The sequence below is a fragment of the Halictus rubicundus genome, unplaced genomic scaffold (assembly GCF_050948215.1).
Source record: "Halictus rubicundus isolate RS-2024b unplaced genomic scaffold, iyHalRubi1_principal scaffold0085, whole genome shotgun sequence".
NCBI lineage: Eukaryota > Metazoa > Arthropoda > Insecta > Hymenoptera > Halictidae > Halictus > Halictus rubicundus.
Window position 1 is genome coordinate 216,508 of NW_027488626.1, and position 15,297 is coordinate 231,804.

The 15,297-nt window shown below is 42.3% G+C and overlaps 2 protein-coding genes across 2 annotated transcripts in view; both read right to left on the bottom strand.

Annotated features, from left to right (window-relative positions):
* The window catches only part of LOC143363664 (uncharacterized), a 69,727-nt gene extending 57,806 nt beyond the window's left edge, over positions 1-11,921 (bottom strand). The window contains exon 1 of the mRNA XM_076804221.1: positions 11,318-11,921. Coding sequence (XP_076660336.1) covers positions 11,318-11,921 — 604 coding nt within the window. The remainder of the gene's footprint in view (positions 1-11,317) is intronic.
* Positions 11,922-12,112: 191 nt separating this feature from the next.
* On the bottom strand, positions 12,113-15,012 carry LOC143363665 (uncharacterized). The gene is made up of 2 exons (XM_076804222.1): positions 12,769-15,012; positions 12,113-12,703 (listed from the first exon to the last, which is right to left on the bottom strand). Exons 1-2 carry the CDS (start codon positions 15,010-15,012, stop codon positions 12,113-12,115), a joined length of 2,835 nt encoding a protein of 944 aa, XP_076660337.1.
* Between the last annotated feature and the right edge of the window lie 285 nt (positions 15,013-15,297).

Sequence of the window (15,297 nt, forward strand, 5' to 3'; positions counted from 1 at the left end):
CCTATCCTATCCTGTATCCTATCCTATCCTCTGTCATATCCTATCCTCTATCCTATCCTATCCTCTATCCTACCCCATCCTCTATCCTATCATATCCTCTGTCCTATCATATCCTCTATCCTATCCTATCCTCTATCCTATCCTATCCTCTATCCTATCATATCCTCTATCCTATCCTATCCTCTATCCTATCCTATCCTCTATCCTATCCTATCCTCTATCCTATCCTATCCTCTATCCTATCCTATCCTCTATCCTATCCTATCCTCTATCCTATCCAATCCTCTATCCTATCCTATCCTCTATCCTATCCTATCCTCTATCCTATCCTATACTCTATCCTATCCTATCCTCTATAATATCGTATCCTCTCTAATATCGTATCCTCTATAATATCGTATCCTGTATCCTATCCTGTCCTCTTTCCTATCCTATCATCAATCCTATCCTATCCTCTATCCTATCCAATCCCCTATGTTATCCTCTTTCCTATCCTATCCTCTATAATATCGTATCCTCTATCATATCCTATCCTCTTTCCTATAATATCATCTATCCTATCCTATCCTCTATCCTAACCTATCCTTTATCCTATCCTATCCTCTATCCTATCCTATCCTCTATAATATCGTATCCTGTATCCTATCTTATCCTCTATCCTATCCAATCCTCTATCCTATCATATCCTCTATCCTATCCTATCCTCTATCCTATCCTATCCTCTATCCTATCCTATCCTCTATCCTATCCTATCCTCTATCCTATCCTATCCTCTATCCTATCCTATCCTCTATCCTATCCAATCCTCTATCCTATCCTATCCCCTATCCTATACTATCATCTATCCTATCCTATCCTATATCCTATCCTATCCTCTATCCTATCCTATCCTCTATCCTATCCTATTCTCTATCCTATCCTATCCTCTATCCTATCCTATCCTCTATCCTATCCTATCCTCTATCCTATCCTATCCTCTATACTATCGTATCCTCTATAATACCGTATCCTCTATAATATCGTATCCTGTATCCTATCCTGTCCTCTTTCCTATCCTATCCTCTATCCTATCCTCTATCCTATCCTATCCTGTATCCTATCCTATCCTCTATCATATCCTATCCTCTATCCTATCCTATCCTCTATCCTATCCTATACTCTATCCTATCCTATCCTCTATCCTACCCTATTCTTTATCCTATCCTATCCTCTATCCTATCCTATCCTCTATAATATCGTATCCTGTATCCTATCTTATCCTTTGTCCTATCCTATCCTCAATCCTATCCTATCCTCTATCCTATCGCATCCTCTATCCTATCCAATCCTCTATCCTATCCTATCCTCTATCCTATCCTATCCTCTATCCTATCCTATCCTCTATCCTATCCTATCCTCTATCCTATCCTATCCTCTATCCTATCCTATCCTCTATCCTATCCTATCCTCTATCCTATCCTATCCTCTATAATATCGTATCCTCTATAATATCGTATCCTCTATAATGTCGTATCCTCTCTAATATCGTATCCTCTAAAATATCGTATCCTGCATCCTATCCTGTCCTCTTTCCTATCCTATCCTCAATCCAATCCTATCCTCTATCCTATCGTATCTTCTATCCTATCCTTTCCTCTATACTATCCTATATTCTATCCTATCCAATCCGCTATGCTATCCTATCCTCTATCCTATCCTATCCTCTATATTATCCTATCCTCTATCCTAGCCTATCCTCTATCCTATCCTATCCTCTATCCTATAATATCCTCTTTCCTATCCTATCCTCAATCCTATCCTATCCTCTATTCTATGGTATCCTCTATCCTATCCAATCCTCTATCCTATCCTATCCCCTATCCTATCCTATCCTCTATCCTATACTATCCTATATCCTATCCTATCCTCTATCCTATCCTATCCTCTATCCTATCCTATTCTCTATCCTATCCTATCCTCTATCCTATCCTATCCTCTATCCTATCCTATCCTCTATCCTATCCTATCCTCTATACTATCGTATCCTCTATAATACCGTATCCTATCCTATTCTCTATCCTATCCTATCCTCTATCCTATCCTATCCTCTATCCTATCCTATCCTCTATCCTATCCTATCCTGTATCCTATCCTATCCTCTATCATATCCTATCCTCTATCCTATCCTATCCTCTATCCTACCCCATCCTCTATCCTATCATATCCTCTGTCCTATCATATCCTCTATCCTATCCTATCCTCTATCCTATCCTATCCTCTATCCTATCCTATACTCTATCCTATCCTATCCTCTATCCTACCCTATCCTTTATCCTATCCTATCCTCTATCCTATCCTATCCTCTATAATATCGTATCCTGTATCCTATCTTATCCTTTGTCCTATCCTATCCTCAATCCTATCCTATCCTCTATCCTATCGCATCCTCTATCCTATCCAATCCTCTATCCTATCCTATCCTCTATCCTATCCTATCCTCTATCCCATCCTATACTATATCCTATCCTATCCTCTATCCTATCCTATCCTCTATCCTATCCTATCCTCTATCCTATCCTATCGTCTATCCCATCCTATCCTCTATCCTATCCAATCCTCTATCCTACCCTATCCTCTATCCTATCCTATCCTATATCCTATCATATCCTCTATAATATCGCATCCTCTATAATATCGTATCCTCTATAATATCGTATCCTGTATCCTATCCTGTCCTCTTTCCTATCCTATCCTCTATCCTATCCTCTATCCTATCCTATCCTGTATCCTATCCTATCCTCTATCATATCCTATCCTCTATCATATCCTATCCTCTATCCTACCCCATCCTCTATCCTATCATATCCTCTATCCTATCATATCCTCTATCCTATCCAATCCTCTATCCTATCCTATCCCCTATCCTATCCTATCCTCTATCCTATACTATCCTATATCCTATCCTATCCTCTATCCTATCCTATCCTCTATCCTATCCTATCCTCTATCCTATCCTATACTCTATCCTATCCTATCCTCTATCCTACCCTATCCTTTATCCTATCCTATCCTCTATCCTATCCTATCCTCTATAATATCGTATCCTGTATCCTATCTTATCCTTTGTCCTATCCTATCCTCAATCCTATCCTATCCTCTATCCTATCGCATCCTCTATCCTATCCAATCCTCTATCCTATCCTATCCTCTATCCTATCCTATCCTCTATCCCATCCTATACTATATCCTATCCTATCCTCTATCCTATCCTATCCTCTATCCTATCCTATCCTCTATCCTATCCTATCGTCTATCCCATCCTATCCTCTATCCTATCCAATCCTCTATCCTACCCTATCCTCTATCCTATCCTATCCTATATCCTATCATATCCTCTATAATATCGCATCCTCTATAATATCGTATCCTCTATAATATCGTATCCTGTATCCTATCCTGTCCTCTTTCCTATCCTATCCTCTATCCTATCCTCTATCCTATCCTATCCTGTATCCTATCCTATCCTCTATCATATCCTATCCTCTATCATATCCTATCCTCTATCCTACCCCATCCTCTATCCTATCATATCCTCTATCCTATCATATCCTCTATCCTATCCAATCCTCTATCCTATCCTATCCCCTATCCTATCCTATCCTCTATCCTATACTATCCTATATCCTATCCTATCCTCTATCCTATCCTATCCTCTATCCTATCCTATCCTCTATCCTATCCTATCCTCTATCCTATCCTATCCTCTATCCTATCCTATCCTCTATAATATCGTATCCTGTATCCTATCCTGTCCTCTTTCCTATCCTATCATCAATCCTATCCTATCCTCTATCCTACCCAATCCTCTATCCTATCCTATCCTCTATCCTATCCTATCCTCTATCCTATCCTATACTCTATCCTATCCTATCCTCTATCCTACCCTATCCTCTATCCTATCCTATCCTCTATCCTATCCTATCCTCTATCATATCCTATCCTCTATCCTATCCTATCCTCTATCCTACCCCATCCTCTATCCTATCATATCCTCTATCCTATCATATCCACTATCCTATCCTATCCTCTATCCTATCCTATCCTCTATCCTATCCTATACTCTATCCTATCCTATCCTCTATCCCACCCTATCCTTTATCCTATCCTATCCTCTATCCTATCCTATCCTCTATAATATCGTATCCTGTATCCTATCTTATCCTCTGTCCTATCCTATCCTCAATCCAATCCTATCCTCTATCCTATCACATCCTCTATCCTATCCTATCCTCTATCCTATCCTATCCTCTATCCTATCCTATCCTCTATCCTATCCAATCCTCTATCCTATCCTATCCCCTATCCTATACTATCATCTATCCTATCCTATCATCTATCCTATCCTATCCTCTATCCTATCCTATCCTCTATCCTATCCTATCCTCTATCCTATCCTATCCTCTATCCTATCCTATCCTTTATCCTATCCTATCCTCTATACTATCGTATCCTCTATAATACCGTATCCTCTATAATATCGTATCCTGTATCCTATCCTGTCCTCTTTCCTATCCTATCCTCTATCCTATCCTCTATCCTATCCTATCCTGTATCCTATCCTATCCTCTATCATATCCTATCCTCTATCCTATCCTATCCTCTATCCTACCCCATCCTCTATCCTATCATATCCTCTGTCCTATCATATCCTCTATCCTATCCTATCCTCTATCCTATCCTATCCTCTATCCTATCATATCCTCTATCCTATCCTATCCTCTATCCTATCCTATCCTCTATCCTATCCTATCCTCTATCCTATCCTATCCTCTATCCTATCCTATCCTCTATCCTATCCTATCCTCTATCCTATCCAATCCTCTATCCTATCCTATCCTCTATCCTATCCTATCCTCTATCCTATCCTATACTCTATCCTATCCTATCCTCTATAATATCGTATCCTCTCTAATATCGTATCCTCTATAATATCGTATCCTGTATCCTATCCTGTCCTCTTTCCTATCCTATCATCAATCCTATCCTATCCTCTATCCTATCCAATCCCCTATGTTATCCTCTTTCCTATCCTATCCTCTATAATATCGTATCCTCTATCATATCCTATCCTCTTTCCTATAATATCATCTATCCTATCCTATCCTCTATCCTAACCTATCCTTTATCCTATCCTATCCTCTATCCTATCCTATCCTCTATAATATCGTATCCTGTATCCTATCTTATCCTCTATCCTATCCAATCCTCTATCCTATCATATCCTCTATCCTATCCTATCCTCTATCCTATCCTATCCTCTATCCTATCCTATCCTCTATCCTATCCTATCCTCTATCCTATCCTATCCTCTATCCTATCCTATCCTCTATCCTATCCAATCCTCTATCCTATCCTATCCCCTATCCTATACTATCATCTATCCTATCCTATCCTATATCCTATCCTATCCTCTATCCTATCCTATCCTCTATCCTATCCTATTCTCTATCCTATCCTATCCTCTATCCTATCCTATCCTCTATCCTATCCTATCCTCTATCCTATCCTATCCTCTATACTATCGTATCCTCTATAATACCGTATCCTCTATAATATCGTATCCTGTATCCTATCCTGTCCTCTTTCCTATCCTATCCTCTATCCTATCCTCTATCCTATCCTATCCTGTATCCTATCCTATCCTCTATCATATCCTATCCTCTATCCTATCCTATCCTCTATCCTATCCTATACTCTATCCTATCCTATCCTCTATCCTACCCTATTCTTTATCCTATCCTATCCTCTATCCTATCCTATCCTCTATAATATCGTATCCTGTATCCTATCTTATCCTTTGTCCTATCCTATCCTCAATCCTATCCTATCCTCTATCCTATCGCATCCTCTATCCTATCCAATCCTCTATCCTATCCTATCCTCTATCCTATCCTATCCTCTATCCTATCCTATCCTCTATCCTATCCTATCCTCTATCCTATCCTATCCTCTATCCTATCCTATCCTCTATCCTATCCTATCCTCTATAATATCGTATCCTCTATAATATCGTATCCTCCATAATGTCGTATCCTCTCTAATATCGTATCCTCTAAAATATCGTATCCTGCATCCTATCCTGTCCTCTTTCCTATCCTATCCTCAATCCAATCCTATCCTCTATCCTATCGTATCCTCTATCCTATCCTATCTTCTATCCTATCCTTTCCTCTATCCTATCCTATATTCTATCCTATCCAATCCGCTATGCTATCCTATCCTCTATCCTATCCTATCCTCTATATTATCCTATCCTCTATCCTAGCCTATCCTCTATCCTATCCTATCCTCTATCCTATAATATCCTCTTTCCTATCCTATCCTCAATCCTATCCTATCCTCTATTCTATGGTATCCTCTATCCTATCCAATCCTCTATCCTATCCTATCCCCTATCCTATCCTATCCTCTATCCTATACTATCCTATATCCTATCCTATCCTCTATCCTATCCTATCCTCTATCCTATCCTATTCTCTATCCTATCCTATCCTCTATCCTATCCTATCCTCTATCCTATCCTATCCTCTATCCTATCCTATCCTCTATACTATCGTATCCTCTATAATACCGTATCCTATCCTATTCTCTATCCTATCCTATCCTCTATCCTATCCTATCCTCTATCCTATCCTATCCTCTATCCTATCCTATCCTGTATCCTATCCTATCCTCTATCATATCCTATCCTCTATCCTATCCTATCCTCTATCCTACCCCATCCTCTATCCTATCATATCCTCTGTCCTATCATATCCTCTATCCTATCCTATCCTCTATCCTATCCTATCCTCTATCCTATCCTATACTCTATCCTATCCTATCCTCTATCCTACCCTATCCTTTATCCTATCCTATCCTCTATCCTATCCTATCCTCTATAATATCGTATCCTGTATCCTATCTTATCCTTTGTCCTATCCTATCCTCAATCCTATCCTATCCTCTATCCTATCGCATCCTCTATCCTATCCAATCCTCTATCCTATCCTATCCTCTATCCTATCCTATCCTCTATCCCATCCTATACTATATCCTATCCTATCCTCTATCCTATCCTATCCTCTATCCTATCCTATCCTCTATCCTATCCTATCGTCTATCCCATCCTATCCTCTATCCTATCCAATCCTCTATCCTACCCTATCCTCTATCCTATCCTATCCTATATCCTATCATATCCTCTATAATATCGCATCCTCTATAATATCGTATCCTCTATAATATCGTATCCTGTATCCTATCCTGTCCTCTTTCCTATCCTATCCTCTATCCTATCCTATCCTCTATCCTATCCTATCCTCTATCCTATCCTATCCTCTATCCTATCCTATCCTCTATCCTATACTATCCTATATCCTATCCTATCCTCTATCCTATCCTATCCTCTATCCTATCCTATTCTCTATCCTATCCTATCCTCTATCCTATCCTATCCTCTATCCTATCCTATCCTCTATCCTATCCTATCCTCTATACTATCGTATCCTCTATAATACCGTATAATATCCTATTCTCTATCCTATCCTATCCTCTATCCTATCCTATCCTCTATCCTATCCTATCCTCTATCCTATCCTATCCTGTATCCTATCCTATCCTCTATCATATCCTATCCTCTATCCTATCCTATCCTCTATCCTACCCCATCCTCTATCCTATCATATCCTCTGTCCTATCATATCCTCTATCCTATCCTATCCTCTATCCTATCCTATCCTCTATCCTATCCTATACTCTATCCTATCCTATCCTCTATCCTACCCTATCCTTTATCCTATCCTATCCTCTATCCTATCCTATCCTCTATAATATCGTATCCTGTATCCTATCTTATCCTTTGTCCTATCCTATCCTCAATCCTATCCTATCCTCTATCCTATCGCATCCTCTATCCTATCCAATCCTCTATCCTATCCTATCCTCTATCCTATCCTATCCTCTATCCCATCCTATACTATATCCTATCCTATCCTCTATCCTATCCTATCCTCTATCCTATCCTATCCTCTATCCTATCCTATCGTCTTTCCCATCCTATCCTCTATCCTATCCAATCCTCTATCCTACCCTATCCTCTATCCTATCCTATCCTATATCCTATCATATCCTCTATAATATCGCATCCTCTATAATATCGTATCCTCTATAATATCGTATCCTGTATCCTATCCTGTCCTCTTTCCTATCCTATCCTCTATCCTATCCTATCCTCTATCCTATCCTATCCTCTATCCTATCCTATCCTCTATCCTATCCTATCCTCTATCCTATCCTATCCTCTATCCTATCCTATCCTCTATCCTATCCAATCCTCTATCCTATCCTATCCCCTATCCTATACTATCATCTATCCTATCCTATCCTATATCCTATCCTATCCTCTATCCTATCCTATCCTCTATCCTATCCTATTCTCTATCCTATCCTATCCTCTATCCTATCCTATCCTCTATCCTATCCTATCCTCTATCCTATCCTATCCTCTATACTATCGTATCCTCTATAATACCGTATCCTCTATAATATCGTATCCTGTATCCTATCCTGTCCTCTTTCCTATCCTATCCTCTATCCTATCCTCTATCCTATCCTATCCTGTATCCTATCCTATCCTCTATCATATCCTATCCTCTATCCTATCCTATCCTCTATCCTATCCTATACTCTATCCTATCCTATCCTCTATCCTACCCTATTCTTTATCCTATCCTATCCTCTATCCTATCCTATCCTCTATAATATCGTATCCTGTATCCTATCTTATCCTTTGTCCTATCCTATCCTCAATCCTATCCTATCCTCTATCCTATCGCATCCTCTATCCTATCCAATCCTCTATCCTATCCTATCCTCTATCCTATCCTATCCTCTATCCTATCCTATCCTCTATCCTATCCTATCCTCTATCCTATCCTATCCTCTATCCTATCCTATCCTCTATCCTATCCTATCCTCTATCCTATCCTATCCTCTATAATATCGTATCCTCTATAATATCGTATCCTCTATAATGTCGTATCCTCTCTAATATCGTATCCTCTAAAATATCGTATCCTGCATCCTATCCTGTCCTCTTTCCTATCCTATCCTCAATCCAATCCTATCCTCTATCCTATCGTATCCTCTATCCTATCCTATCTTCTATCCTATCCTTTCCTCTATCCTATCCTATATTCTATCCTATCCAATCCGCTATGCTATCCTATCCTCTATCCTATCCTATCCTCTATAATATCGTATCCTGTATCCTATCTTATCCTTTGTCCTATCCTATCCTCAATCCTATCCTATCCTCTATCCTATCGCATCCTCTATCCTATCCAATCCTCTATCCTATCCTATCCTCTATCCTATCCTATCCTCTATCCCATCCTATACTATATCCTATCCTATCCTCTATCCTATCCTATCCTCTATCCTATCCTATCCTCTATCCTATCCTATCGTCTATCCCATCCTATCCTCTATCCTATCCAATCCTCTATCCTACCCTATCCTCTATCCTATCCTATCCTATATCCTATCATATCCTCTATAATATCGCATCCTCTATAATATCGTATCCTCTATAATATCGTATCCTGTATCCTATCCTGTCCTCTTTCCTATCCTATCCTCTATCCTATCCTCTATCATATCCTATCCTCTATCCTATCCTATCCTCTATCCTACCCTATCCTCTATCCTACCCTATTCTCTATCATATCCTATCCTCTATCCTATCCTATCCTCTATCCTATCCTATCCTCTATCCTATCCTATCCTCTATACTATCGTATCCTCTATTATATCGTATCCTCTATAATATCGTATCCTCTATCCTATCACATCCTCTATCCTATCCAATCCTCTATCCTATCCTATCCTCTATCCTATCCTATCCTCTATCCTATCCTATCCTCTATAATATCGTATCCTCTATAATATCGTATCCTGTATCCTATCCTGTCCTCTTTCCTATCCTATACTATATCCTATCATATCCTCTATCCTATCCTATCCTCTATCCTATCCTATCCTCTATCCTATCCTATCCTATATCCTATCCTATCCTCTATCCTATCCTATCCTCTATAATATCGTATCCTCTATAATATCGTATCCTGTATCCTATCCTGTCCTCTTTCCTATCCTATACTATATCCTATCATATCCTCTATCCTATCCTATCCTCTATCCTATCCTATCCTCTATCCTATCCTATACTCTATCCTATCCTATTCTCTATCCTATCCTATCCTCTATCCTATCCTATCCTCTATCCTATCCTATCCTCTATCCTATCCTATCCTCTATCCTATCCTATCCTCTATAATATCGTATCCTCTATAATATCGTATCCTGTATCCTATCCTGTCCTCTTTCCTATCCTATACTATATCCTATCATATCCTCTATCCTATCCTATCCTCTATCCTATCCTATACTCTATCCTATCCTATTCTCTATCCTATCCTATCCTCTATCCTATCCTATCCTCTATCCTATCCTATCCTCTATCCTATCCTATCCTCTATAATATCGTATCCTCTATAATATCGTATCCTCTATAATATCGTATCCTCTCTAATATCGTATCCTCTAAAATATCGTATCCTGTATCCTATCCTGTCCTCTTTCCTTTCCTATCCTCAATCCAATCCTATCCTCTATCCTATCGTATCCTCTATCCTATCCTATCTTCTATCCTATCCTTTCCTCTATCCTATCCTATATTCTATCCTATCCAATCCGCTATGCTATCCTATCCTCTATCCTATTGTTCGCGAGAGGAAATGGGTTTTAATAATTACAAAGGTTTCTTTATCACACACTGTTTTATTCCGTTCATCCGATCTCTACGAGAACTCACGCAAGACTGACTCAGGAGACTGTGTGCCTCGCGTGGCTGCGCGGCAAACCTCGCGTCGATCGGCAAACCTCGATCGCGACCCTTTTTTTGGCCTGATTACCGACTTATTTGTCCCCAGGTCGTAGCGGCTTTTCACGCCGACCGGCAAACCTCGGTCCCGACCATGGGGCACAATGCTTCGGTGTTTTATTTTATAATCCGTCCCCGAGCACAATGGGGGACCCGGAATCCAAGAACCAATGTATAACCATAACGGAATGATAAACGATAACTAACTATAGAACTATAGAATACATCACTAAAATGAGGCTACGGTCTAGCCGCGGCGGGAACATCCTCCCCCCCCCCCGTACAAGGTGGAAACGCCTTGTACTTCGCTTGTACTTGTTAATTTTATTAACCGTATTGCCGGTCTTAGCATACTGCCACCTGCCGTCTGGATCCTGACCACGCGCACTTGGTTATCGGACCCAGGCAGTAATTCTTTTATCACTCCTTTTATCCATTGATTCCTTGGAGATTGATAGTCCGCAATTAAGACGACATCGCCGATTTTCAGGCCGTCCGTTTTCTTAAGCCACTTCTTCCGTGGCAGCAAGGTGGGCAAATATTCCCGTAGCCAACGTTTCCAGAAACAGTCGGCTAAATGTTGGGCAATTTGCCATTGTTTTCTTGGGCAAGTACTTTGCTCATGGAACCTTTCGAAGGCTATGCGACCAGAAGAGCAGCCTATTAAAAAATGGTTTGGGGTTAACGCTTCCTGATCGCGAGGGTCGAGTGACACGTGGGTGAGTGGTCGTGAGTTGATGGTGTGCTCGACCTCTGCAAGAAGCGTCAACAACGTTTCTTCTTTAGGCGCCTGTTCTTTCAAAACTACGTTCAACGCCGTTTTCACAGATCGCACTAAGCGTTCCCAGGCTCCGCCCATATGGGGAGCCGCTGGCGGGTTGAAACGCCACTCGGTTCCATTCTGACGGACGTACTCTTGTTGCGCTTTGACATCCAGCTTTCGTATCGCCTCTCGCATTTCGTTACAAGCTCCTCGAAAATTTGTGCCATTGTCTGAGTATATGACTCGCGGTTGGCCCCTTCGCGCTGCTAGTCGGCGCAACGCCATTATAGCCGAGCTCGTGTCTAAGCTGTGTGCTAGTTCGATGTGGATCCCTCGCGTGGTGAGACACGTAAACAGAGCGCCCCAGCGCTTTTCTCGACGTCGGCCTACGGTGACAACATAGGCCCGAAATAATCCAATCCGCAATGACTGAACGGACGTTCACGATAAGCCAATCTTGAGTCAGGCAAGCCTGCCATGAGGGGAGGTCTGGGTTGGCTTCGATTCAACCGACAAAGCTGGCATTTCGACACCACTGAGCGAAGAGCGCTTCGTAAATTAGTCACCCAGAATTTTTGCCGGACTTCGTTTAACACCGTGTTTTCACTGCCATGTTTAGCATCGGTGTGATAATTATGTAACAACAGCCTTGTGACCGAGTGTTTACCGTCCAGGATAACGGGTTTACCCTGAAAATCCGTATTTGCCAGCGCTTCAACCCGGCCCTGCACTCGTAATAAGCCGTAGTTGTCCATCATCGGCAATAATTGCACAATACGGCTGTTAACTGTAATGGTGCGACCGCTAGTTAGGGCTGCGATCTCGTCCGGAAAGCTTTGTCGTTGGATCTCTTTAATCCATGCCCTCTCTGCTTTCGCTAGATGTTCCACGGTCAGAGTTATGCCCGACCTGTCAGGCGTTTCTCGTTTTCGTCGCAACCGTTTCCATCTTTCCGCCGCCACAAAACTCGGGCCGTGCTAGATAATAAGCGCTTCCAAGAGGAAAATCGTGATGAGTCCGGAAGAAACAAGGCCCCTTGCACCAATGCTGCGTAAATGAAAGCTTTCTTTTTCTCCGCACTCGCCATGCCTGACGATTCTTTCGTTGTAAGGGGCACCTGCTCCGGCCATTCGGACTCGTGCAATCGTAGAAAGTCGGGTCCACGAAACCAGCGATGACTTTCGTCGAGGCCTTTTTTTGCTCGCTTCGTGGCATCATCCGCTGGGTTAATATCAGAAGGAAGCCATTTCCAGTCCGTCAGATTCGTCAAATCGTTGATCTCAGTCACTCTGTGCGCTACAAAGGTTTGAAGCGACCTCGGATTGTCTCGAATCCATAAAAGCGCTGTGCGTGAATCGGACCATAACACGCGTCTTGAGATATCAAAATCGTGTTCTTCACTGATGGTCTTAGCGAGTCTGCTAGCTAGAACTGCCGCTTGAAGCTCCAGCCGAGGGACTGAAAGAGGCTTTAGGGGAGCTACGCGGCTCTTCGCAGCCACTAGGCTTGTCTGAATCGACCCGGAGCTGTACTGGAATCGCCAGTAACCGACCGCTGCGTATGCTTTGACGCTCGCGTCGCAGAACACATGCAACTCAATCCGGGTTACCTTGCTCTGCAAGGCCACATAGTGCCTGGGAATGGAGAGCGTAGCGACCTTTTGCAAATCGTTTACCCATATCTTCCACTCTGCAAATTCATGGTCTCCTAAGGGTTCATCCCAGCCGATGCCACTTATCCACACGCATTGCATGTTAATTTTAGATAACATTGTCAGCGGTGTCAATAGCCCTAATGGATCAAATACCGCCATAATTACACGCAGGAACTCTCGTTTCGTCGGTCTTCTTAGGAACTGAAGAAGCTCGTCGGGAACTCTACTCAAGCCTACATTGAACTTAAGTAAGTCCATGCGAGTATCCCATCGTAGGCCGAGAACTTTTTCCGGTTTGCCTTCGTCTTCGGCTAATTCAAGGTCGACCAAGTCTGAGGCTCGTTCGGATGGTGGCACACCTGCTAAGGCACATTGACTATTACTGGCCCAACCTCGCATTCGAAATCCTCCCTGTCGGTCGATCTTGATAATCTGGGCGATTACGTCAGATGCTTCTTTGTCCGTAGCGGAGCAGTGTATGAGATCGTCCATATAGCAATTTTTCGTTAATGCCGTCACCGCTAGGTGCATATTTCTCTCATACTGTTTCGCGTTCATGCTTTTCACATATATCGCGCTACATGGGGACGACTTTGCCCCAGGTATTAAAGAGGTTACGATATATTCGTCAGGTTCCGTCTCGCGGCTAGCGCCTCTATATAAGAAGCGTTGAGCGTTCTGGTCTTCCCGCCGTATCTTAATTTTGAAGTACATATCCTCAATATCCGCCTTATATGCTACTTTGCGCTGTCTGAAGCGCATCAGCACTCCTAATAGAGGCCGCAGTAGATCTGGCCCCGCCAATAGACAATCATTGAGACTTAGCCCCTTTGTCTTCGCAGCCGCATCAAACACCAGCCTCAGTTTCTTAGGTTTGTTCTTGTTTCGGACACCAAAGTGAGGTAAGTACCAAATCAATTCACCAGCGTCTTGTTTCTTAGTCTTCTTTACATATCCGTTTTTTATGAGCCGCTCCATTTCCTGGTAATAAAGCACTGCATAAGCCGGATCGCGATCTAATCTGGCCTCTAATTGTTTTAATCGGCTCAGAGCAGTAGCCCTGCTATTCGGTAGATGTGTCTTGTCCGTCCGCCAAAGCAAACCAGTTTCCCAGGCCGCCCCAACGCAGCGCGTTGTTTTTTCCAGAATCTCGATAGCTCTTTTCTCGTGCAGCGAACTGCCAACACACGCAGTAGTTCCTTGCAGATCTATCTTGAAATAATTTCTCACTAGTTCTTGTAAATCATCATCGACGCGTTCCGATATTTGATCCATGTTCGTTGCGTCAAGCAGTAATGCATGCCGGTTTATAGCCTTAAGACTTGTCTGTAGACCATGGATCACCCAGCCTAATCGCGTGAGAGATGCCACTGGTGCCTGTTTTCTTCCGCTGCGAATCTCACGAGTGACTATCAGCTCCCAATTATCTTGTCCGATAAGTATCTTCGGAACTGCTCGCGAGTAAGTCTCTATGCGTAAGTCGCAGAGATGTGGAGTGCTCGTCAAAAGACCTGGTTCGATCGTCTGTGCCGGTAGGGAGAGGTTGCGGACTGTTTGAACATTTTGAACGGAATGGGTCTCGAACTTCCCTTTGACATTGATCGAGACCTTTTCACTCTCTGTTTCTAACATCCCTGTGTTACCGATACCCTGTATGGCTAATGTTACGCACGGACCTCTCGCGCCAACTTTTCTCGCTATATCTTGGTCGACCAGGGTGGAAGTCGAACCCTCGTCCAGTAACGCAAACGTCTTTATGTCCGCCGCGGGTCCCTCAATTGTTACGGGCAGTATCTTCAGTAAGGCCCGCGGCCATTCCAGTCAAGCTTGAGCGTCGCGATCGCCCCCACTACTTCCAGTACCAACTCGTTCTTGCTCTCCTACGTTAGTGCGACCGACATTTTGAGTCTCCTCTCG